Source organism: Dermochelys coriacea, chromosome 7 (genome assembly GCF_009764565.3).
Source record: "Dermochelys coriacea isolate rDerCor1 chromosome 7, rDerCor1.pri.v4, whole genome shotgun sequence".
Lineage (NCBI taxonomy): Eukaryota > Metazoa > Chordata > Testudines > Dermochelyidae > Dermochelys > Dermochelys coriacea.
The window spans coordinates 75704160-75729890 of NC_050074.1; the positions used below are offsets into that span (position 1 = coordinate 75704160).

The 25731-nt window shown below is 37.9% G+C and overlaps 1 protein-coding gene across 7 annotated transcripts in view; it reads right to left on the reverse strand.

Moving 5' to 3' along the window:
• The window catches only part of CCSER2 (coiled-coil serine rich protein 2), a 133370-nt gene that overhangs the window by 40329 nt on the left and 67310 nt on the right, over positions 1–25731 (reverse strand). For all 7 annotated transcript variants that reach the window (XM_038411228.2, XM_038411224.2, XM_038411226.2 and 4 more), the window contains exons 5-7: positions 23029–23188; positions 22095–22290; positions 1178–1261 (exon numbers count right to left, since the gene is read on the reverse strand). In XM_038411228.2, coding sequence (XP_038267156.1) covers positions 1178–1261; positions 22095–22290; positions 23029–23188 — 440 coding nt within the window. The remainder of the gene's footprint in view (positions 1–1177; positions 1262–22094; positions 22291–23028; positions 23189–25731) is intronic.

Sequence of the window (25731 nt, forward strand, 5' to 3'; positions counted from 1 at the left end):
GCAGTAGAAAATACAGTAGGAAGATGCACACACACACACACACACACACACACAGAGAACATGAAAAAATGGGGGTTGCCATACCAACTCTAACGAGAGTAATTGATTAAGGTGGGCTATTATCAGCAGGAGAAAAAAAACACTTTTGTATGATAATCAGGATGGCCCATTTCAAACAGTTGACAAGAAGGTGTGAGTAACATTACTAACATAATAGCCCACCTTAATCGATTACTCTCATTAGAGTTGGTATGGCAACCCCCATTTTTTCATGTTCTCTGTGTGTGCGTGCACACGCGCATCATCCTACTGTATTTTCCACAGCATGCATCTAATGAAGTGGGCTTTAGCCCACAAAAGCTTATGCTCAAATAAATGTGTTAGTCTCTAAGGTGCCACAAGTACTTCTCATTCTTTTTAATTACACTGTGATCATACTTGAAAATAAAATAGTGTTCTATTTTACAGAAGTAATGAAAGCTTGGCAATGAGACTACAATTTAGCACTCATTAAAATGCTTGGGGAGAAGTGGAGAGATGGCCATATTTGGGGAAGATCCTCTGATGTTGTAAATTGTCATAGGTTCTAAGGATTGGCTCCTTCCTGTGAAAATTATGGGACAAAAAAATCAGCAAATGCTTAGGATAAAGACAATCTATAAAATTAAAACCAAAAACTTAACATGCCATTATTGTACCATGTCCACTGCAAATATGAAAAGGCATAATTTTTTCAATAATTTGTGTGTCAATTTGTACTCTTTTAAAGGTTCAAACTGGCCATTTTACTTGAAAAACTTTAGATGATATAAAAATAGGTCAACAGCTTTTGGGGTTTGTTTGTTTTGAAGTGTAGGAACCAAGATGTAACAAAATACTACACAAGAAATTGTAAAAAATATACTGTGTACCTTATTTGCAAGATATACTGCCATATGCAAGAATATAATTTGTCCATTTGTGGCGCAGCTATTAAAAAACTAAAGAGGTAATTTATTACAATGTCAAAGAATGTATTACTTCACTGAGCTGATAGGACCATTATAAATATAAGAACTGTTTCTCACCTCAGCTTTATACTGGCTTATTTAATCTGGAAGTGCTAACTTTACAACTATATACAATACTGACAGAAACAAAGTTATGCTATTCTGCAATACAATCAATGTCAATTTACCTTATATATAGGCTCAACATCCTGTGGTTCTGAGCTTGATGGTATTGAGAGTGGGATGTCCTGAAGAGAGACATTCTCATCATTCTGCCAGAGAAAAGGAAAGAAACAAAGGCCTATTCAGTTTATTTGCTGAATAGCTAGTTCCCAAAGTCAGTTTCAGACACCAAAGTATAAAAATTGTGAGCCTTGCTATTATATTAAGAGAGTTGAGATTAACTTTTTCAATACCACTTAGGAAGTCATGCAATGAAGTCATGCAAGAATCAAGAGTTACATTTCAAAACTAAAACAAGCTTTATTTAAAAAAAAATGATACCCCTAACATGCTTTTTTAGATCACATTTTCATGACATTCTTCCTTGCTCTTCTTGTACCACCATTTGCATTGCATTTCCACTATTCTTACAAAGCAAAATAAATTGCAATTATGCAGTTTTGGAACAAAATGTATTTTTAATGCTGTGACACTGTACTTATATTTACTGACAGGTTTCAGAGTAGCAGCCGTGTTAGTCTGTATTCGCAAAAAGAAAAGGAGTACTTGTGGCACCTTAGAGACTAACAAATTTATTAGAGCATAAGCTTTCGTGAGCTACAGCTCACTTCCATGCATCCGATGAAGTGAGCTGTAGCTCACGAAAGCTTATGCTCTAATAAATTTGTTAGTCTCTAAGGTGCCACAAGTACTCCTTTTCTTATATTTACTATTGTTCTGTTTAGCTAATACCATCTCTTCATTTACAATTCGTGCCTTATAGAAGGATGGTCTGTCAAAACATCTCTAATAATATTAACAGTGAACCACATACATGTGGTATAACTCGGAACAAGAAACCTGGTCCCCAATGGTTCCAAATACCTGTTCAGAAAAATTAGTGAGAGGGACACAGTGGAGTGGTATACCAAAGAGCCCTGTAATAGTGTACCTTGTTATTGAAAACCAGGCTGCAATGTTTCACTTTTCAGAATCCCATGCATCTGTCTCAATTTAAGAGTCGCAATAATTAGGAAAAAATATAACGTCTGACCAATATTAAAATGTGACTCACACCTAAGTTATACTAAAATAGTTCTTACCTCAACTATGGATTATTTCTTAAACTTAAATATTTTTGCTTGTTAATAGGTTGACTAATACAGAATGAATTCACAACTATCAGACCCTATTTTTTTTTAAATTAACCCAATATGCTGCAGGGTGAGAGCACATTTTATTTTTAGCACTGCATTCTGAAATTAAGCACAGCCAGTACAACTAAAAAGATCCTGAAAAGATGACAAAAGATAATTGCATGACTGCTTCCTGAAGCATTTAAACAGCCATGACAAACAGCTGATAATATGAAATGCTCTGTACCAGTGATACTCAGTCTTGAAAAGCCTGTTATGTCGAAGAATAAATCAGACAAAATCATTGGAGAGAGTGTCTCATGTCATGATAACATGACACATTTGTTATTACACGTTTGTATTACGTTTCATATGTTGCCTCAAATTACTACACAACACAAACATTACAATGCAACACTCTATTTTAAGGTTCTTCAAGGCTTCACTCCTGCTCCTATGCTATGGAGAAAAAGGGTTCTCTTTCTGCCTAGCTCATTAGCTTCTGAAAGGGAAAGGGATTATTTGTGGTTGCTATCCTGGTCACTTGGAAGGATGAAGCGCGATCCTGTTTGTTTCTCGATATTTGCTCAGTGATCCCCACATGCCTCAGATAGCATTTGGAGAACTCATACGATCTGCATTTCCTTCAATCTGCTTGTAACCAGGCAAAACAAAGAGTTCTGGTCACACTACTAGATTCCATGAGTGCAAATGTACCTCTAGAGCCACAGACTGATTAAAGAAACCAAATGGATCTTACTAAAATAATTACCATGGATATGCATGTTTTCCCCCCTAATGTGAATTACTTCCCATAAACTTTTGCTATTAAATTACACAGAGCACTTGTCACTGAATGAAGAGAGGTCCTCAGATGCTTTTATAAAAATTAGCAAAAAAGTTATATGGAAGAAATTACAATGTACTTTGAACTGGTAAAGTATTTTTAGGAGATTCTCCTTTACTTGTTTGCTTCTCCATTTGCCAGTATCCACTGGCAGCAGCAGCCATACATCACAACCCTCAGCATCCTTAAACACCATGTAGAAATTACCACTTTTTTGTAAAAAATGGTTTTGCTATAATAAAGTTTAAATTGAATGTACACTTGCAGGATACAACCCTGCTCCTTACAATGACCTCTCTTCTGCTCTTTTCACCTTCTGACTATTGATTCTCAACAGGGTCAAATTTCATTTCAGCTTTTCTTACTGAAGGCTTTTGACCACTTGGTAGAGACTGTAATTTATCTTAAACCTCACAGGGCATATAGAGTGCCATTCACTTCACCAGCTGCTGCTAGTTCCTTCTGTGCAGCTTGCCACCTGTGCAATACGCTCATATGGGCAGATAATGGTCCACTTTGATTAAGATATTTGTAGGATGATTTTTAAAGCAATAAGGTACTGCAATGCCTCAGTAAGAAGCAAGCAGTACCTGGTGGATTTCATTACATGGCAAATGCCTTTTAAAATGTTATGTTAAATGGTTATGCCTTTCCCAGTAGTTATATGCACTTAGGAGAAAGGGTACGCAAAGAAACAGGTATCAGTTTATGCAAGGGAAATGAAAACTGTTATAGAAAATTCAACGTACAATTTAAAATTAGATTAATTTGCATACATTTTAAAAAAGACTGTCAAAGGGGCCTCGAATAATTCTTGTCACCTGCAGATGCAGACAACTAAAGAGGAATTCTAGTTAAAACTACTGACTTCATTACAAAGGGAATTAACGTGCGTAGGATATGTCACATCAGCAACAAAAGGTTTGTATGTGTTATAGTTTTTTTAAGCTCCATCATACACTTTTATATTTTCAGAATCAAAGCAAAATTCAAGTTCATTTTCATTGCTCTTCCCATGATTAGATGAGTCACTTCCAATGCTTACAGTACATAGGTCTAACAATATACATCCATTGGAACCTCAGCACCCTATTCTGCACAATATTAATGACTACAAATAAAGTTATTTTAGAAGAAGGAGTTCAATGTTTTCCTGCTTCCCTCTTTCTTTTCAGCTGTATTGCCAACATGAAAAGTTTAGCATCAGAAGGAGCACCATTTTCCCTATATAAAGAAAGGGAGCTTCAAACAGGATTAGCAAGAATAACTACAACTAGCTATTAAGGTATACTATATTTTGACTGGGTAGATATAATACGTAGTCATATGTCACCTTTTGGGAAATTTAAATAACTGAAAGTAAACCTTTATTTTTAGAAATATGTAATAATGCATAAAATGAAGCTGTTCTCTTATGCGGTCATGTAATATTGGACCTAAGTTTAGTAAGTCAACCACCAACATATATCAAACAGCAACACGCATACATACACAAGTTCTTTATTCAACTGACATTTTCTAAATAACTGGAATATTTTATTACTTATCCAGGAATATCAAAAGGTTAAATGTATATTTTTCTAATAGATGTGTGTAAATATAATTAGGCTAGTCACATTTGTGCCTAAGTAGCTACTCAATAAAGCACTTCTTTGCAATGAGGACCACTTCAGTACAATTTGATATAAATCCAAAGAAACTCGAAAACAAATACTTTCCAAATATGCCTAATTTGAATTTTACATAATAAAAACCGAATCAGCAGCAACAGAAGACAATTTTACCTAATTTCCTTAATTGAAAGTTGACTCTGGAAAGTGGTGCTGTTGGAGAAAACAGAAAATTAATCCAATACTATTTGTAACTATTTTCTAATTAATTTAAAATGTGTGATAAACAGCTTATAAATCTCCAATTCCAGTAGTCCTATTACGATTACTTCTGACATTTATTCAAGTTTAGACAAGGAAACACACTAATTGTGTTTCTGTTCTACACATTGGAATGTCTCACATTTAATTAGCCACGTAGAAAGCTGAAAACTGAACCTATAATACACAACTGTTTCTACACAGCCTACAAATGACATTGATTGCATTGATATTTAAACCAAGCAATCTCTGTTTTGACAAAAGATCCATCATTGCTGTTTTATATCCACATCCTTCTGTTTAAGGATTGTCCTTTTCTGTTGACTATGCCTACCAGTAATCTGAGACACTAGTTTTCCATACATATTTTCAATTTAATTATTTTTGTTGAGATTTTTCTCTTCCAATTTGTTTTACTGGACTTTTACGTCCTGACTCAACAAGGTACTTAAGCATGTGGCTAACTTTTAGGAGCCCCGTTGTAGTCAACTGGACTAGTCATGTGCTTAAAGTTAAGTATGTATTAAAGTACCTTGCTGAATCAGAGCCTCAGAGCTGAAATCAAAAGTGGTCCCAAGTAAGTCATGACACTTGGAAAAGTATCCACACATCTTATTTATAGCGATAAAATCATAATACATGTGCTCTCCCCCTCCATCTTCCTGCTGGAAAAACTAACACTGTTAAAGACAAAAGGCTGCCCCCCACTCACTCCTCTTAATTGCTACATTTATGAAGAGCAACATCCATATTTTCATAAATAACTTTTACCACTTTAAGTGCAATGTGTTTATTTTGTACAACAATACAAATTTGGTGACAACAGAGTAAGACTCAAAAGGCACAGTTCTTTTACAGTGCCCTGGGATTAAATCTAAGCAGTCAATTCTCAGCAGTTTAAATTAAGAATTGAGCTGACTTCAACTTTGCAATCACAATGGCTATTACTTAGAGTGGCACTTGAATTTATTCATGACATTTTTGTTTCAGTTTTAAAGTGGAATATGAAGCAGTGAGTGTACGACCCACACAGAAAGTTCATTTCATTCCAAAGAAATCTGCATTTTTGTTAAGGGTCACATTACTGATCAGCTGGTTTTATTGTCTTAGAATGGTCTTAATGAATGTTATGGGTTTAATTTTAAATGTTATACACCTAGATATAATACTTAACAGCCCTTGGTTTTAGAAAGTTAAATTTTCTCTAATGCAACTTACATCACTCTAAATGATTTAATGTACTTTTACAATATATTTGAAATATATATAACAAATATTGAAGTGCTGATTTTAAATTTTCAATTGTCACATCTATACTTTAGGGTGGGAAGAAGTATTTAATATAAAATATTAGTGGTTAATAACAGAGTGCTTTACTTGCCTCTAATTCTGATTTCCCCTAAGATGCCATAAAAACCCCATTTGACTAAAATTGTGCGGGTCACATCCCTGGCACTAAGGCACTAAGACACAATAAGTAAGATCTGGCCTCACATTTTTTTTTGGACTATAATTTTTAGAGAGAGAAGGTGGGTGAGGTAATATCTTTTACTGGACCAACTTCTGTTGGTGAGACACAAGCTTTCCCCATTTTATATTGAAAATATTACCGTTCAATTCACTTGACACATGTCACAGTGTGCCTTCTGCTGTTTCATTTAGTTTGGTACTTTATATATAATTTTTTACTTTTTTTTCATATGCATTATACAGAGAAGCAATACATTTAGTAAGAGAGGAAAGAGTACTGTAAAAACATTTACACTGTTATTCCATTCCTTTCAAAAAGAAAAAAAAAAAAAGAGTAAAATCTCTAAAAGACCAGGAGAGTTAAAAGACAGATGTCGTCCTCCTCATAATAAGCCATCATAAATTAATAGATCTCAGAGTCCATACCGATTACCACCTTATAAACTAATCATTACATCTTGGGGATTCTCTGCAAATATCTGATTATACTAATTAAAATACAATATTGAGATTTGCAGTTTGTACAGAGATTAAAAATGTTTGTCAGTTTCCTAATCTTGTATGAGGCTAAGCTTTTGAAGCTTTCAGCAGAGAAAGGCAAATATAGGGCTAAGGTAAAATCTAACTACCATAATTTGCATTAGTATTTCATATATAGTTTCACTTGGACCATTTACCCATTTTCTCTTTGCAGCCTACAAACCTAGAGGCGATCTATTTGTTAAGGTTCCAATTCAGCAAATCAATGGGACTAGTCACATACTTAAAGTTAGGCACATGCTTAAGTATCTTGCTGAATCAGAACCTCAGACTGCTAGAGAATAATGATGCTATTTGGTATCATCAGTTAAAATCAAGAATTCTTTGGAAAGAATACCATACCTAAATACATGACTGTTCCTCTAAACTTTGCAATTTACCAATCACAGAAGTCTTGTACTCCACTAAAATAAACTAGTGACTTCAGTTTAAGTTTTTAATTTATTTTTCACCTCACTTGTTGATAGAAATAATAGTGGTTGAGTTCAAATTGATGTCACTGTAAACTTAACAATTAACCAAATAAAGTGTATCTCAAATCTCAATTTCCTGTTCTTTAGTGTGACATATTTAGTTATTTATACATGCAGTGCACTCCATTTATAAAAATCAACTGCATATAGTCATTAAAACCACTGGGGCAAAGTCATTCCTATACTAACTAAAATACTCTGCTCGTAAGAATCTACTGGGACAGATGTGATTCTTATAAAAGGAGTACATTGTATTTCTAAATACAAAAATGGGGCCAATTAAATCAGGCTAAAAAAAAAAAAAATCTTACCTCTGACTAGGATGAGTATTGTCCAAGATCACACTGTGAAAATGAATTAAGGTAAACTGCATTTTGTTTGGATGAGTCACCATTAATGAGAATCCCTAACCCAAATGACTACCTCATCCATTAACATGTTAAAAGCTAACAGTAAAAACACACCAACAAAACCAATATCTGTATGTTTCTCACAACACCAAATCGCAAATAGAACTGAATAAAGATACTTATGCTGTTTATATATAAAACTTTCATGAAAAATGTTTCATAATATATTTGAGAATAAAATATTTTAAGACAATTGTTTTGGTCTTTTAGCTCCTTTGTTATTAATGCAGTCTGTACTGTGATCTTTCATGCATATTAATCAGTGAATGAAGGTAAAAATCTGCCACTCCTGGGTTGCATATTTTCTCGTAACAAACCTGTAAGTTTCCATACAAAGAAGAATATGCATCCAAACAAACAAAAAAAAAAAACTAGCACCAATATCACATCTGAGTTCTCTCATTCAAGAGTTAAGAGAGAAGTGGAATAGCCAATAGCATTTTATGGATATAACTAGCCCAAAGTACCATGCCTTTTAATTTGTTAGGAGTAGGCTTCATAGTTCAAATGATGGGGTTTTAAGACTGTTGCCTACATGCAACAATAAAAAAAGCAATACTTCTGAATAAAAGCAAGATTTCATATTACTGTTATTTCTGATAGATTGTTTTAAAAGAAATTTCAGATCTCTGTTATATATCATAAAGTAGTAAAAATAGGGCTCAAACCCATTTTCCCTTTTCCAGCTTCTAATTTTCTGAAGTTATTTGTTTGCTTATTTTAAGTCTTTTCAGATTAAATGGAAGGGCCAGTATAAACGGTAATTTCTAATACTTAGCCCAATTATAAAATATTGCCTTCAAATAGCAGAGAATAGCAGTTATGTTGTGTGCAATCAGCAATGAAGTTGATATACTCTGCTACTACCCAAAGTAGCAATTATTTAACATGGTGGAGAAATAAAAAATACTGGACTCACTAATATGAAAACTGAATGTAGCATACGAGTTTCAATTACTGATTTCCATAGTGCTATTTTCTAACAAATTCTGAAGTATCCTATGGCTTTAAAAACTAACATCAAGAATACCTCTCCTTACCCAATTCACTACTTTAACTAAAACTATATACAGTAGGCTTACCTAGAGAGCCAGCCTCTGAAGATCTGTGAAGCCTGTGATGTTCCCTGCTTATCTTGGGGGCCAAAAATACTTGGGTTAATCTCAGTTTTCCTTGTGAAGACAGCCTTGAAAATAAGTCAACCACTGGAGTTGATGGTTTGTCTCATTTTTCCTTAGCACTAGACTATCTACTTCGAGGTCCATGAAAAAACTCAACTACCGTTCCCTTAATTTGAGAGGAACCCAGACAAATTCACAGCTGTGAGGACAGCGTTGCTCAGGTTTGCTGCTGAAGACTATGAGTTTGCTGCAAACTGCTTTCCAGCAGGCCACCTGCAGCCATACTGGCTCTATAACTGACCAATCAGCACCAATGTTGGCCACCTGCAGCCATACTGGCTCTATAACTGACCAATCAGCACCACAAAGAAGGGCAGCTTGATAAGAAGTAATCCACAAGACCATTTTACTTTCGTACACATAGCACAAGGAATTTTGCCATTCTAATCCTGGCTCTGTAGCTTTAAATCCAATCACCTTTAATCCAATCCAAACCTTTCTTAGGGGATGTCTACACTTAATCTCAGGAGCAATCGATCCAGCAGGGATCAATTCATCAGGTCTAGTGAAGATGCAATAAATCAACCGCCGAGCACTCTCCATCGATTCCAGTACTCCACCAGAGTGACAGGTGCAGGAGGAGTCGACGGGGGAGCGTCAGCAGTCGATTTACTGCAATACGTAGATCTAAGTACGTCGACTTCAGCTACGTTATTCACATGATCTAAGTTATGCAACTTCAGCTGATTCCCCCCCCCGCAGTGTAGACCAGGCCTTAGTTTCCTTCATCCATAAAATGGGAAAAGTTACTTACCTTCAAGGGGTGTTATGATTAATTATTTGCTACGTTTTCCCAATTAGTTACTGTTGTTCTACCATTCTGCCAATTAGTTAACATATACGAAGTATTACAAAATCCTCCAGTGGCTGGGGCTTATAGCTCCCAGTTCTCTTGTTTATTTGAACCATTATCCCTTGTAAAACTCTAAATGTTGGCACTTCTACAGCAGGGTTTACCTGAAGATTGCCTAACATTTTCACATTTTTGATAATCTTAAATTTGGAATTGCCCCAACATATCCACCTGAAAATCATGAAGCCTAGCCCAGTCCCACATATAATGGTGTAGATCAGTGGATCTCAAACTTTAGCAACCCGAGGACCCCATTTTGATTTTAAAATTTTCGCAGACCCCCCCAAGCCCGCCACTCAGCCCCAGGCCTCGTCCCCACTCCTCCGCTTCCCCCAAAGCCCAACCCCCACCCTACCTTTTACTGCCCCCACTCCACCTCTGGCCCTCTCTTCCCCACCTCTTTCCATCCCTCCCCTGAGCACATCCCATCCCCGCTCCTCGCCCTCCCTCCCAGTGCCTCCTGCACACCGCTGAACAGTTGTTTCCCAGCGTGCAGGAGGCTGGGAGGGAGTGGGGACGAGTTGATCAGCGAGACCCACGGACCCCAGTTTGAGAAACACTGGTGTTGATGATGGATAGGCATCATTTATGTTGGAACAGAAGAAAACAAAGGCCCATTCAAAAATGCTGAAGCTTGCTTTTTTTTTTGAGCAGGGAAAGAAAAGTCTCTTGCCATAGTCTGCAGGAGAGACAAAAACAGTTATTACAAATACAGCAATCCTTAACTACATTCACCCCATCCTGAAATAATATTAATATTTAGACAATAAACGTGTCAAATTAAAAAAACAACAACCCTCAGAACAGAAAGAATAAGTATCTTTGCCAGAATTGAGCAACATCACAAAGAAGCTTTGGGCATCTCATGAACAGAAAAAAAGGTGCAACATTTCTGCACTGGAACAAGAGCATTTCCTACTTCTCTTGTTGTGGAGGATATGGTAGCTCCACAGGACATGCCTGGTCTCCCCTTTGGATCCTCACCAACCCCCATTCTATTTTCCAGTGCATAATCTGTAGAGACCAGTTTCCATTTCAGACTGCCATTGCTTAGAATGTTCAAGGCTCTCATCATGCGGTGAAGAGGAATCAACATACGGATCAAAAAAACTTCCAGAGAAAAACAGTTCCGTTAATTTTGATCTTCCTAGATGTTTGAATCTCTCACTAACTACAGCAAAAGATTCTAGACTAGAAATGCAGATCGACACAAACACTAAACCTTTGTGCTTTTATCACTGACTTGTAAATCAACAGCATGCCCTAATTTGCAATCTTCCCAACTTCTCAATTGAATAATTTATCTAAAAGATTCCTTTTTCTCTGAAGAAATGTTTCAGAGACACACAAATCATGACTATGCTGTCATTGCAAAACAAAAAACCACCCAACTTTTCTTCTGCTCTGATCTGTCATCCTGCTCTACTGCCATACCACTTACTTGTGAATGCCTAGATTGTGAAAAAACTAAACATGAATATTTTCATAAGATAAAGAGATTTAATAAGGAAGCGTTATAAACAGTATTACAAGCGTATGTTCAAAAAAAAGTAATTGGAAAAAATGAAGAGCAGCAAGGGCTCCCATATAAGTGAAAAAATAGAAGTAGTATCAAAGGAAAGCACATTTTGTGGGTTCACGATACGGATAACAGGCATACATCTGACTAGAGATAGGGCTGAATTAAGACAATAAAGGGGCCTAGGTACATCTCTGCATGTGGGTCTCTCTTTGACCTGTCACTGTGATGGGCTCAAGTCCCAATTTCATCCTTTGTCCATATGGCCTATATTGAATTCTTTGTATGTTTTCCAGTGAAGCTGAAAGAGACATGATTCTTTCGGTAAGTCAGAATTTCATTTTACACAGTGCAGTGTTGTTATCCCCCATTGTTCAATCAGCATCCGTGAGGTCACAGACTAACACACGCTGGGTGAAATGCTGTGGGGTAACTAGTACTGGTATCCCAGAAAAGTGACTTTAAGAACTTCTTGTTGAAAAGAGGATTTTAAAAATTGGAAGTTTTGAATCCAGAGGTGTATCCCTAGCAGAGTACACCAATGTTTCTTTATGGAATTTTATTTTTTTTAATAAAAATACTTAAACTTGTTTTAAAATAAGAGTATTTGGCTAGACCACACTTGGTTGTTAGAGAAGGAACCAAGGCATTAAATTAATACAATACTATATTCAAGATGAAACTAGCTGCTGCTACTAGTTTGTTACAATCTAATGTATATACATAGGTGTGGTGGCGTGTGCTTCCCACACTTGCTTGAAGGGGTTAATGTAGGCCAGATGGGCCAATTAACCTGTTAGGCTGCAAACAGGAGGACATTTTGACTGAGAAAAGCCCTAATCTGGGGGAGCTCCCCTTTGCAGGAAAAGGCAGGGCTTCTTTAAGGCCAGGGATCTGGTAGTAGAAAGGGGCTGCAGGGAAAAGGGCTGTAGTCACTTTCCCTGGGACAAAGAAGAGAGAGGGATTTGGACCCAAACGGAGGAGTTTGTCTAGCACAGAGGTGGGCAAACTACGGCCCGTGGGATCCACCTGCCCAGCCCCTGAGCTCCTGGCCTGGGAGGCTAGCCAGCCCCCGGCCCCTCCCCTGCTGCCCCCCTCTCTCGCAGTGCTCTGGGCAGCTGGGCAGCGCAGTTGCAGAGCCACGGCCTCACCCGGTGCTCTAGGCGGCGCAGTTCGGTAAGGGGGCCGGGGGGTTGGATAGAGGACAGGGGAGTTGGGGCTGGTGGTCAGGGGGCGGGAGTGTGGATAGGGGCCTGGGTGGTCAGAGGGCAGGGAACAGGGGGGTTGGATGGGACAGGTGTCCCCGGAGGGGCAGTCAGGAAAGAGAGGGGGAGTTGGATGGGGTGGCAGGGGGCAGGAAGAAGGGGTGGTTGGATGGGGCAGGAGCCCCAGGGGGGCAAGTCAGAATGAGAGGGGACGTTGGATGGGGCAGTAGGGGGCAGTCAGGGGCGGAGGCTTCGGGGGTGGCCAGTGGGGGTTGGATGGGGCAGGAGTCCCAGGGGAGCCTTCGGGGGTGAGAAGCGGGGGCGGGATCAGATAGGAAGCGGGGGCTGGGCCACGCCTGGCTGTTTGGGGAGAAACAACCTCCCCTAACTGGCCCTCCATACAATTTTGGAAACCCGATGCGGCCCTCAGGCCAAAAAGTTTGCCTTCCCCAGGTCTAGCAGATCCAGAGGAAAGGGGTTTAGTAGAAGGGTGGAGAATATGAGCCTGAGATAGGCAAGTAGGAAGTAGCTGAAGGGATCAGCAGAAAGGTTTGTGGTTGCCCAGAGCTTTGCTTCTGGAGACGGGGCCCTGGACTAGAACTCAGAGTAGAGGGCAGGCTTGGGTTCCCCTACCAGCCACTGAGTGAGTGGCACAATCTGGGCAGTGAATTTGGAGACTGTGAGACCATGTGTTCTCGCCACTGAGAGAGTGGCCCAGCCAAGGCTGCAGACTTAAGGATCGTCTGGGACTGTGAGGAAGACATGAATAGTACCCTGGAAGGAAAAGACTCTTGTGACTTGGCCGGAGGGCTGAGCCAGAAAGGTGAAGCACTGCAGCTCCTGAAAAACAAGCAAGGGCTGCAGACCAAAAGTATGAGACAAGGAGCCAAGAAACCGCAAAAAGAAGGTGTCAGGCTAAAAGAGCTAATCCCAACACACAGCCAGGAGGAGGCGCTCCAGCATAAAATAGAGGTCCCTGTGAAAATAGGACATACCTTTTTCTTCTTTTGGGAGTATGGATAGGTTTTTCACACCATACTTTCATTTCAGAAGTAATAATGGATTTGAAAATCCTTGTCCTAGTGATTTGAAGTTGTTAAAAAAAAACCCACAGAAAACTCCATATTTAGTGTGCTAAATTTTCTTTGTCAAAACTTATGCAAAGGTTTCTATGAACTTAGTACCTCAGTTAAATTTAAGTGAACAAAACTTAGCAGGTCAAACCGCATTGCTGAATTTGTCTTTTCTCCTATTTATCCAACTTACAAGAATATTGGTCTGATCTAGTATGGCAATTTCTGTGGTCCCTCTAGTCCAGTATTCTGTTTCTGACAGTAGGCAATACCAGATCTTTTGTAGGAAGGTGCAAGCAGACCCAGAATTGACAGTTATGGAATAACTTGCTCATACTGCACGTTTTTCCTATCCCCTGTAGGATAGTGATTTCCTTGTGCTCTGAAGCATGACTGATTATATCCCTAATTAATTTTAATAGCCTGCCTGTATGTTCTCATTATCAATATAAAATGTTTAATTCTTTTTAAAAAACTCTATTGTTACCACAACAATAACTTGTAGCAATGAGTTCCACAGGTCAAGAGAATAGTACTTTTCTTCCTTAATAGCTTCTTATGAGGGACGGTGTCAAAGGCTTTTCGAAAGTCCAGACATATTAAAATAGTACTAAAATGTTTTACCCACGGTTTAATTAACATTTAAAACAATTCCAGTAGATGAGAGGCACAGTTTACTTTTAGAGAAATTGTGCTGTTTGTTTCTACCATATTGTGTTTATCTAGTTTGAATTCTATCATGTTAGAATTCTATTTTTAATGGTTTTAACCAATTTTCTTTTTATTGAGTTAAGGTTCACAAGACTGCAATTCCCAAGATCAATCCAGCAGCTTTCTAAAATTAGGTACTTGCCATCCTCCAGTGCCCTTGTACAGTAGAATAACTTAAAAAAAAAAGACTACCTATTGATATCAACAGTCCAGCCATTTCATTTTGAAGTTCCTTCAGAACCCTTGTATGCAACAACGTTTACTTATTGCTCTTGGCTTTATCAATTTGCTCCCTTTTTTGACACTTTAATCTGACAATACCTCAACTTCATTACTTGAAAAGAGTAGTCTGGAGGCAGTGTTCTCCCCACCCATGATGAAGACTGATGAAAAAAATCATGTAGTTTCTCTACAGTGTTCTATCTTCCTTAATTGCTCCCTTTGCTCTCCGGTAGTCCAGCAAACCCACTGATTCTTTCAAAAGACTTCCTACTTCTGACATACTTAATTTCACTCTTTCCCTTCCCCCCACCCCCTTCAGCTATTTGCTTTTCATCTTCTGTCTTAGCCATGTTAGTTTCCATCTTCCATTTCACCTGCCATAGTTTATGGTCTTTCCTATTGGTTGAACTTCAGCTGGATTTCCATGGTCTGTTTGGCTCCAACTATGTTTTAAACCTTATTTAACCAGAGTGTTCCTCCTCTTTCCCCTTCTACTATTTTAGTTTAAGGGTATACCTTAATTTCTGTCAGAATTATGGGATTCTTAAGTAGCTGAGACTAAGTTTTAAGTTTAGTCACATCTGACTCTAAGGTCTTTTTAACAGGTTTCTTGATTTTTTTTCAAAATTAATTTCCTAAAATTTAGTATTTCCAGTCTTGTTTGAAATATAATCCCTCCTGTGAGTATACTGAATATTATGCCCACAAATACAAGAGAAGATAATGAAGACAAGACATTTTAGTCATGCTCACTGCATAACTTGTTTTTCCACAGAAAACCCATTTCAGATAGTTTATGAATAGCAACATTCTTATTTAGCAATGTTGCATTTTCTGTTGCTTGATTTCTGATGATTTTCTCAGACAGAGAACCAGTCTTTTCTTTTTTTTTTTCTTTTTTAAAAGGCTAATACATAGGAATTGAATGGTTTTTTGTTTTGGTGGGGTTTTTTCAGAATTCCGCGGGGGACCAGCTAATCTAATAGAGAACACCGATTACTTACCTAACACCACTTCCTTAATCAGGTTTAGGTTTAAGTAAAATCATAGAATGATTGTAAAAAAAAAAAAGTACAATATATTCTCAAAGAAAGTTTAACACTTGTTTCTGTTACTAGTATCTAAAGGTGAGCAGAAAGCAAGTGGCAGCTCTGTTTATTTCAGCAATAGGTGGTGAAGGTCAAGTTGTCAGGAACAACAGAAAGGCATTCAACACCAACACCACAAAATAAAAACTTTTAGCTATCCCTGAAGACTGGGACAACAGCTCTCACTCTACCTAAAATATTAGTATACTCTATAGTCACAACTAGCAAATCCCACTTTAACCAACATTTCACATAAATATTTCTTAATACATTACACAGTTTTTCAAAGTTTTGACAACCCAAAAGATAATAAATTGATCAAGAAGAGTTTTGCAGTATGGCTTCACTTTTTTGCTGGGGTGTTTCAATGAAGCATGCACCAGGTTTTTTGCAACAAGGTTATGTGCCAACTAGGAACTGAACTGAGGCCATAAATTCACTTCAAAACTGCCAAAGAACAATTAGGCTATGTTTACATTAAACACCTTACAGCATATCCTGAGTAGCCACTCTATGCCAACAGGAGAGAGCTCTCCCACTGGCATAATTAAACTACACCCAACGAGCGGTTGTAGCTCTGTCAACAGGAAAGCGCTGTCCACACCGGTGCTTCTATTAGTGCAACTTATGTTGGTCAGGGGGTGGTTTTTTTCACACCCCTGACCAACAAAAGTTTTACCCACAAAAGTGCTAGTGTAGACATCGCCTTACACTATTGATTCCTACCTACCAGTGCCAAATCTGAAGCAATGCTTTTAGAGGTAAAAGTTTCTGTATCCCATTAGTAAGCTCTTGAAAATCCAGGCATCATTAAAACTGTTTTAAAAGCTTTTAAGAGTCAAGGAATGCAACATTTTAGACAGCATATCACATTTTCTTAACTCCTTCACAAATTTACATGTGTATGTATTTTAATTTTATATTTGAATAACCAAAAGATTAGCCTTTGGTACAGCAGTGTATGTGGAACAATTAGGGGAGCCTGTCCTACAAGCCCAGGTTTAGAGTGATAATTAAATGCAATCAGCTGTAGTCACGCAAAAGCCACATTGGAGGTTATTACTCTTACAATAAAGTAGACTTCCCACGAATGACGAGAAATAACTTTCAAAAGAGGGGTGTTACCCATACTGTTGTTGAACTGCTATGCAATATACAAGCCTAGCCAGGGAGGGGCAACTAAGCAAATCATCTCCTATAAACTGAGTCATAGCAAAAATGAAAGCTACAGCCTTGTTCACAATTCACTCAGCTTAGTCCATAGAGAAAAGAAAGCTTTGTATTCTTTCATACAGCTCTGAAGAGCCTAGAGTTGAGAGAGATTTAATTCAAAAGTATACATCCCTGAACGATTACCACACCACTCACAAGGTATAATGAGGACACTTAAAAGGGTCAAAATTTTCCACACACACCTAAGTGACTTAGTACCCTAAGTCACAGTGAATGCCAATGGGCACTTTTGCAAATTTTGCCCAAAAATCCATTTTGAGAGGACTCTGATACTTCTTAGATCTGTAGACACAGCCATATCTGACAGGTTACAGTGAGCCTTACCTATGTCTAAAATTAAGAAAAATTTTAGAATATTAAAACTAAATGGAAAAGAAAGTTAAGAAAAGTGACAGTATTTAGGCTAACACAGTGATATTTTCCCACATTTCAGAAAAGTTTCTGGCAGATCTCCCAGCTCTGCTAATCTGTTCACAAGATATGTTCCTAAAACTTTGCCGAATAGTTAATGGCAGCTGGAGTAGGATGAGAAATGCGGGCCTGGGAGGCACAACAGCCAGTCAAGGGAGCTGTTGGAGGTGGTGGGCAATGTTGGTATAAGGGTTCTAGTATGATACATGCTGCAATCCTTTGTTTACATAGCTATTCTAACACACTAGTTCAATGGTACATCAGGGTTAGAGAGTTAGTTCAGAGTGAGGAGGGAAGTAATAGAAACATTTTGTTGCTAATGTTATAAATAAAACTTTTGTTTACTCTTGGATCTGAAACTAGGTTAGACTGTCAGAAAATTTTAGATTTTACTGTTCTAAGTCAACTACAAATGTTAGTCTTCAACAGCTTCCTTTATAATGCATTTTAAAATCCAATTGGAATATTGTGTGTATCTGATACAGTAGTTCTTTGTAAATAATCAGATGTCTTTAAATGAAATAGTCTTAACATCTTCTGCTGCAACTTTTAACATCCAATTGGGGGATGCACGCACAATTCATTTTTAGAGCTGATGCAATACTACTTCAAGGTACAAGGAGTTTAACCTTCACAATGTTGAAATCTTCACTTTGGCAAGAGTATATCATCTAGATTTCTATCCCCAATTTAAAAATGGCATTGGTGCTAAAGTATTACATGTGACTAACTAGTTATGAATTTGCATACCATATGTTCTGTAGTAACTCAGCAGAAGGTCATATTGTTATGGAACAGATAAAAAGCCTTAATTCCCATTTTTCCAACCTATTGTTTGACAGGCCCCAAGCCTTACCATCTGCTCTTACCATTCAACCTGTCCCTTTTACACCATGGGGTAAATTGAGCTCACATAAATATGTTTTAATACAGCTAAATGTAAATGTATACATCTAGGAACAAAGAAAGTAGGCCATACTTGCAGGATAGGGGACTATCTTGGGAAACAGTTACTCTGAAAAAGATTTGGGGGTCATGGTGGATAATTAACTGAACATGAGCTCCCAGTGCGATGCTGTGGCCAAAAGAGCTAATGTGATCCTAAGATTTATAAACAATGGAATCTCAAGTAGGAGTAGAGAGGTTGTTTTATCTCTGTGTTTGACACTGGTGTGACCACTCTTAGAATACTGTGTTCAGTTCTAGTGCCCACAATTCAAGGATGTTGATAAATTATAGATGGTTCAGAGAAGAGCCACAAGAATGATTAAAGGATTAGAAAACATGCCTCATAGTTGTCAGGGTTCCCTCCCCACTCTGAACTCTAGGGTACAGACATGGGGATCCGCATGAGAGACTCCCTAAGCTTATTTCTACCAGCTTAGGTTAAAAACTCCCCAAGGCACAAATTCTCCCTTGTACCTTGGATTAGGTAGTGCTGCCACCACCAAGTGATTTAGACAAACTCAGGGAAAGGACCACTTGGAGTTTCTACTCCTCCCTAATATCCTCCCAAGCCCCCACACCCCCTTTCCTGGGGAGGAATAAACAAGATTTCCTTGAGAATAAACAAGATGAGCACAGAGCAACCTTGGGTTTTTTTAGGACACTAAAAAAAAAAAACCCCAATCAGATTCTACAACTAACAGAACCTTATTATAAAGAAAAAAGATAAAAGAAGCACCTCTGTAACATTAGAATGGAAGATAATCTTACAGGGCAATCAGATTCAAAAACACAGAGGATTTCCCTCTGGGCCAAACTTTAAAGTTACAAAAAGAAAACCAGGAATACACCTTCCTCTCAGCGAAAATCATAAGCCAAAACAAAAATAAGCTAATGCATTCCCTTGCTAGTACTTACTAATTCTAATGGAGTTGGATTGCTTGCTTCCTTGATCTGTGTCCGGCAAGCACACAGAACAGACAGACCAAAACTTTCCCTCGCACCAGATTTGAAAGTATCTTGTCCCCTTATTGGTCCTTTTGGTTAGGTGCCAGCCAGGTAACCTGAGCTTCTTAACCCTTTACAGGTAAAAGGATTTTGTGCCTCTGGCCAGGAGAGATTTTATAGTACTGTATACAGGAAGGTTGTTATCCTTCCCTTTATATTTATGACAATTGTGATAGATTCAAAGAGCTCAATCTATTTAGCTTAACACAGAAGGCTGACCATAAGTGTCTATAAGTATCTACATGGGGAACAAATATTTAATAAGCTTTTTGACCTAACAGAGAAAGGTTAAACATGATCAAATAGGTGGAAGTTGAAGCTAGACAAATCAGACTGGGAGTAAGATGTACTGGTAACAGTAATTAACTATTGGAACAATTTACCAAGGGTCATGGGAGATTCTCCATCACTGATCATTTTTAAATCAAGACTGGGATGTTCTTCAAAATAATTCCTCAAGCGCATATTTTAGAAGTTCTATGGCCTGCTATCCAGCAGGACAAACTAGATCAAAATATATTCCAAAGCCAGAAGGGACCATGAACCCCTCATTTCCTGGTTTCCTTGATTTCACCTAATTCCTTCTCTCTCCTTTATCCTTCATTGCACTGCTTCTGGCCTATTTTCCACTGCCTTCCATCATGCTTTGTTTCCACTTGAATATAATTTTCCTTTCTAATTACTATCCTATTTCCCTTCTCTTCTTTAGCTCCAAAATCCTGCAGCATGCTATTCGTTCTCATTGCCTTTACTTCCTCTTCCAATTCTCTTCTTGATCCACCCCCAAATTGGATTCCATCCTCCAATAACATTGACCTCAGTGAAATCAGTCACGAACTCCAAGATACATCTAAGGGACGCTTCTCTATCCTCATCATCTATATCTCCCTAGTGCTTTAGATATGGAGCACCCCCTTTTCCTGGCTTCTATGAACCTCTGCTTTATTGGTCCTCCCACTCTGTGGACCATTGCTTCAACAGATCCATTATTTGCACCAAATTCACTTATCTTCTCTGCATTTGTTGGTGTCCATTAAGCTTCCACACTCTCTCCCCTTTACTCACACCTAATTTTCTCCTACTGTTTAAACTACCACCTCTGTGTTGATGAATCTTAAAGTCTCTCTCTGCCTAGTCTAATCTCTAGATGCCTCTCAGACATTGTCTTGGATATTCAGCTGCTTATGACACCCGACCCAACCTCTTCAAAACAGAAGATTCATTTTTCTGCCTATTCCCTCTTTTTTGCCTCCCATTTCTTTCTCCATTATTGACTCCCATCCTGTCTGTCTCCTAGGATCACAATCTGAGTAAAATTTACAACATCTCTCCTACTAAAGTCTGTAACCTGCTCCTGTCTGACCTCACTGTCTCACTTCTACGCTCTTAAGTCTGTCCAAAATTAAAAGTGATATTGCCACTGTTAATGAAGAGGGTTTAAGTACAAATCAACATTTAAATATATGTATACATAAAAGCACACACAAACTTCTGCTTCCTTTCTTATGGTTACCATCTGACAAGAGATATAAATTAGTATTGGGCATTTTCATTTTCGGTGTGGGCCTGTCCCATGCCTCGTTGCAATCAATAAGCAATCCAATAGTTATTCTGCATTTCAAATTTACTAAAGCTAAGAGCTGAGGTGCTTGGCTCCTTGCAGGAGGCAGTGTGTAATGTGATACTGGATAACTATTACTGAATTCCCCATAAAAACTGTGCCATTTTAATAAAAAAGTTTAAAGTGTAATCTCCTGACGATGGACATCCAAGCTTTCCATTTGTCTTTCACAAAGGAATGCATTAGGCTAATTGAAATTCTCTCCTGAATTAGTGATGTGTAAATATAAATCAATTCCTTTTCTATTAGTTTTGGCACATTTGGACTTAAAGAATTTTAAAAGTTAAAGTATCCAAGTTCTTTGGAGTTTAACAATGCTTGCAAATGTAGCTAGGAGCTAAAGTAAAAATCTTAAGAAGAAACTTGTTCCCCTCCAAAGTTTGCCTGAATTTCTCTTTCATGTCTAATTTTTGAGAGAGTATCTTTGAAACTGAAGATTCAAGCCTTTGCAGAACCACCTTGTAGCTTATTAACTCTGCCATTTATTTGTCAAGCTTTGTGAACACATGAAAGAAGCCTCTTAAGACATTTTAAGCAACTCATCTTTTTTCATGTACTAAAAGCAGACCGAATTTTAGCACTGCATGTGAACTGATAATTAACCAGTGGTCAATAATTACATTATGCTGACATATGGATAAGGTGAAAAGCAAGCAGGCAAGTGAGTTCAAGAATTTTACCCTGGGCAAAAAGCTGAATTCTTTGATGTGCATTTGACAAAGGAATTGAACAGGAAGATTTTACTCTTTGCTGCCATCTTAGACTTCACCATTAAGGAGATCTGTCTTACCTGCACTGAACTCCATGCTTTGTTTGAATTCACAAAAATTAGATCGCTTATTTACCAATTTTCCTTCAATTAAAAAAAAAACCAAAAAAACCCACAACAACAACAACAACAACAGTATAGCTGTGTCTATTTTTGTGAAAACGTATAGACAGGGCTTCTAACTGGGACACTTTTGCAGTTGCAGTACTTGGAAGGTATAAGTTACTTTTTAAGTATAAATTAATTAGAACAAAATCTTAAATATTGCTATCATTCATTATATATTAAAAGAGAAACCGTGGTATATTAAAACAGACACCTTCTCTCTCACTTTTCTTGTCTTTATAATACACTAACCTGGTGCAGTAATCTTTTCAGTTTTAGTAACTGAGTTTTTACAGCTGTGCAATCTTGAACCATATGCCGAAGGGTCATTTCATCAAGCATCACTGTATTCTCCCGTAAGCCCACCAACTGTCTAGGAGTCTGGTAGATGTTTGGTGCTGCATAGCCTTCAAAGTGACCAATAGAAGGGTCTAAGTGGCTGGAGCCCCTGAAAGAAATATTTTAGATAAAATCAAGAGCAGTCTTAATCTAGAGCTAAAATCTGTGAGCTCTGTTTTTTTTAATGAGAGTGCATTTTAGTAGTGTGTGTGTGTGTGTGTGGTGTTATTAATGCTGTAAGCAATTTTTAAAATTGCAGAGTACTAAAGGGCATAGGCTATATTTATTTAGATTGCCGAGTAAAGAAAAAAACATTCACAAAACAAAGCCAGTGTTATCCTGATATAAAATTCTGCACTTTATTACACATCTACAAGAAATATCCCACAAACTAATTAAGTTCCCAGTAATCCAGAATTAGTTCACACCTGCACCATTATATAAGCTGCCTTTCAAAAAATGCCAGACTATTTACTTCTTAATAAAATAGAAGCACTTTCCCATGTCACATGACAGCTACTGGAACAATGAAACCAGCAAAGCATTTTCCCTTGAGCACACATGCTGAAATTGACTGTTCATTCATAATATTGTTTAACACAGAGAAACTAGTCCAAGCCTAGGGTAAAATATTTGCATCTAAATTACAACCCCCTGGCAAAGATCTGAGCTTAAAGAAGGGAATATTAGAGCAGTACCAGTATAAGTGTCATCTTCTCTCAAAACAATCTAATCATAGGCACACCACTTCTCTGAAAATGCTATAACCTGTCCATCAGAAGAAACCACACATCATAATACATTAATTTCTAATAACTCCCCCAGAGAGGTGCAACACAGTCCTTACCTGCTCAGGTCATTTTTACCATGTGGAAAGTGGTCTACATGGCCAAAGTGACAGTGGTCTTGTGCACTCCAATGCTGCGGTGTCTTCTTCCAGAATCCATCCTGCTGCTGTCGTGTATTTCTGTCTTGTCTATCATAACGATTCATATTTTCACAGTCCACTACACAGAAGTTTAAAAATGTTATGTACATAACATATTCTAAAGGAATTCACTACCCACAAAAATACAAGTACTATACATGTTAATCAGATATTACTAATAGGTGCACAAGTACAATCTGAAACATGAATTCTTCAAACTGCTCATAAAAGTGAGCTAAGCTGAACACACAAGTATCAGAATGGTCATAAGAGACCATCTGTAATGGCCTCACTTTTTATCTCCACAGTCCCTATTGCAATAACTTCAGAAGTTATATTGTTTAAATAAAAATAAAAAGCAATCAGAACCTGCAGAAGAATCTACAAAATTTAAAACTTAAGATTTAAAACATTTTTAGAAGACTGATTTGATATTAGAAAACATTTCGTCTCTTTTTACTATCAGTATCATTAGCCTTTTAAGACTTAGGAACAATACACGCAATATAGGAAGACAATATTTTAGAAAAAGAGGCCAACACAATGTTCTGAAATGAAGAACAATTTTAAAAAATATCCCAAACTGGCTGAAGCCTAATTTTTTTTTAGCTTTAGAAAGAATCCCGAAGATTTTTAAAAATCTTTTAAAAACATTAAACGTCTTCAGATTTAAACAGCTTTTGTCCACGAACAGTTTGAGAAGACTGAATTTGGCAACAGCTTGTAAACCACTAGAAACAAAGCCAAAACTCAACTACAATCCCTGCAGTCAGACGCAGCAAAAAAGTTAAAGTTATGAACTACTGTTCTGCTGCTAGACTTCCCTGTCACTTACCCAAAGAGTTTTTCCTCACATTGTCAGCCTGTCTCTAGAAGAGGAACTTTACACAACAGAACATTGTGTTACTCAGCTGCCTACTCAGACATAGTTGTACGTAAGACATTGATAAACAGGCCTTCCTTCCTGCTTCGTTCCCAGCCTGCATTTTGTTGGGAAGCAAGCCCAGTTTTACCCTGTGATTTAAAACTACCATCCTCACTCACTGCGTACATACTTGTTGAGCTAGAACTGTTTCTATATATAGCATCGGAGCACCATCCCAGACTCCAGAATGGAACAAGCAAAGTTTCAGTATGCCTATGAAGTATTCTGAGGGCATTGGTATCAGTTAAATTACGCACAATTCTAAAATGACTGTAGGCAGTAAAGTGCATTTAAGGCTCAAAGTAATCCTAAATTAAGCTATTGTTGTAATAATTCATTGTATATATGCTCAATTTTATCAGCTACTTTTATAATCAAAAAAATCAAGATGTGAGGAAAAAAATCTTTTGAAAAGTGAACGTTACATAAAACAAAATATAGTAAACAATTACTTTAAAAAGCGGCCTCCTATAGCTCATTATATAGGAGTACATTACAAAGTATAAACAAATACATTTATAAGTAATTTCATTATGATTCAGCTTTGCAAACAGAATTGTGCAGACAGTGCATAATGTCTGATGAAAATGTGGATTGAGGACCACACTGCTGTTCTGCAGATGTCCATAAGTGGGACCATGCACCATAAATGCTGCTGAGATTGACTGAGCTCTGGCTGAGTGCGCCATGAGTCGGTCAGAAAGTGTCGCCCCGAAAGTGTCGCCCCTTTGGCCTTGTAACAGAGTGTAATACAGTCTGTGATCCATTTTGAGAGCCTTTGGGTGGTCCCTCAAATGTTCTGCATACGAGACAAAGAACTTGGATGAAATTCAAAAGGACTTTGTCCTATCCAAGTAAAAAGCTCAATGGACGTATAGGGTGTGGAGTCTTCACTTATGAATCTGGTTCTGGCTGGTATGCATACAGGAGCACTTTGCTCCAAGGAAATAGGAAGGTGTCCGATATTCATCCCAGGCTGTGATCCAGCCTAAAGCACAAACAGGAACACTGCCTATTCTGACAAGTCACAAACAAGTCCATGGACAGAAAGCCCCCTATGTGAAACAACTAGGCTAAAATGTTCATGCTGAGGGACCATTCATGGTCCAAACTGAATGATCTGCTCAGACAATCTGCCATGGTGTTTTGAACCCCAAGCAGGTGATATGCTTTGAGAGGGACCAAGTTCGAAAGTTTGACTAACTTTTTGCAGTCTGATCGGACTCTTCCTTGTTTATTCACATAAAAACTGCAGCAGTTATTGATAAGCCCATGGACAGTCTTGCCTTGAATGTGAGGGAGGAAGTGCTAGAACACCCAGAAAGCTTCACCTAATCCTAGCATGAGCTAATTCAGTTCAAACTAAATGGAAGGATTAACAAAAATAAATCTGCAACTAGGGTTTTTGATTTCAAAAGGGCTGACTTTCAAAAATTAAGGAAATTAGTTAGGGAAGTGGATTGGACTGAAGAACTTATGGATCTAAAGGTAGAGGAGGCCTGGGATTACTTTAAATCAAAACTGCAGAAGCTATTGGAAGCCTGTATCCCAAGAAAGGGGAAAAAATTCATAGGAAGGAGTTGTAGACCAAGCTGGATGAGCAAGCATCTTAGAGAGGTGATTAAGAAGAAGCAGAAAGCATACAGGGAGTGGAAGATGGGAGGGATCAGCAAGGAAAGCTACCTTATTGAGGTCAG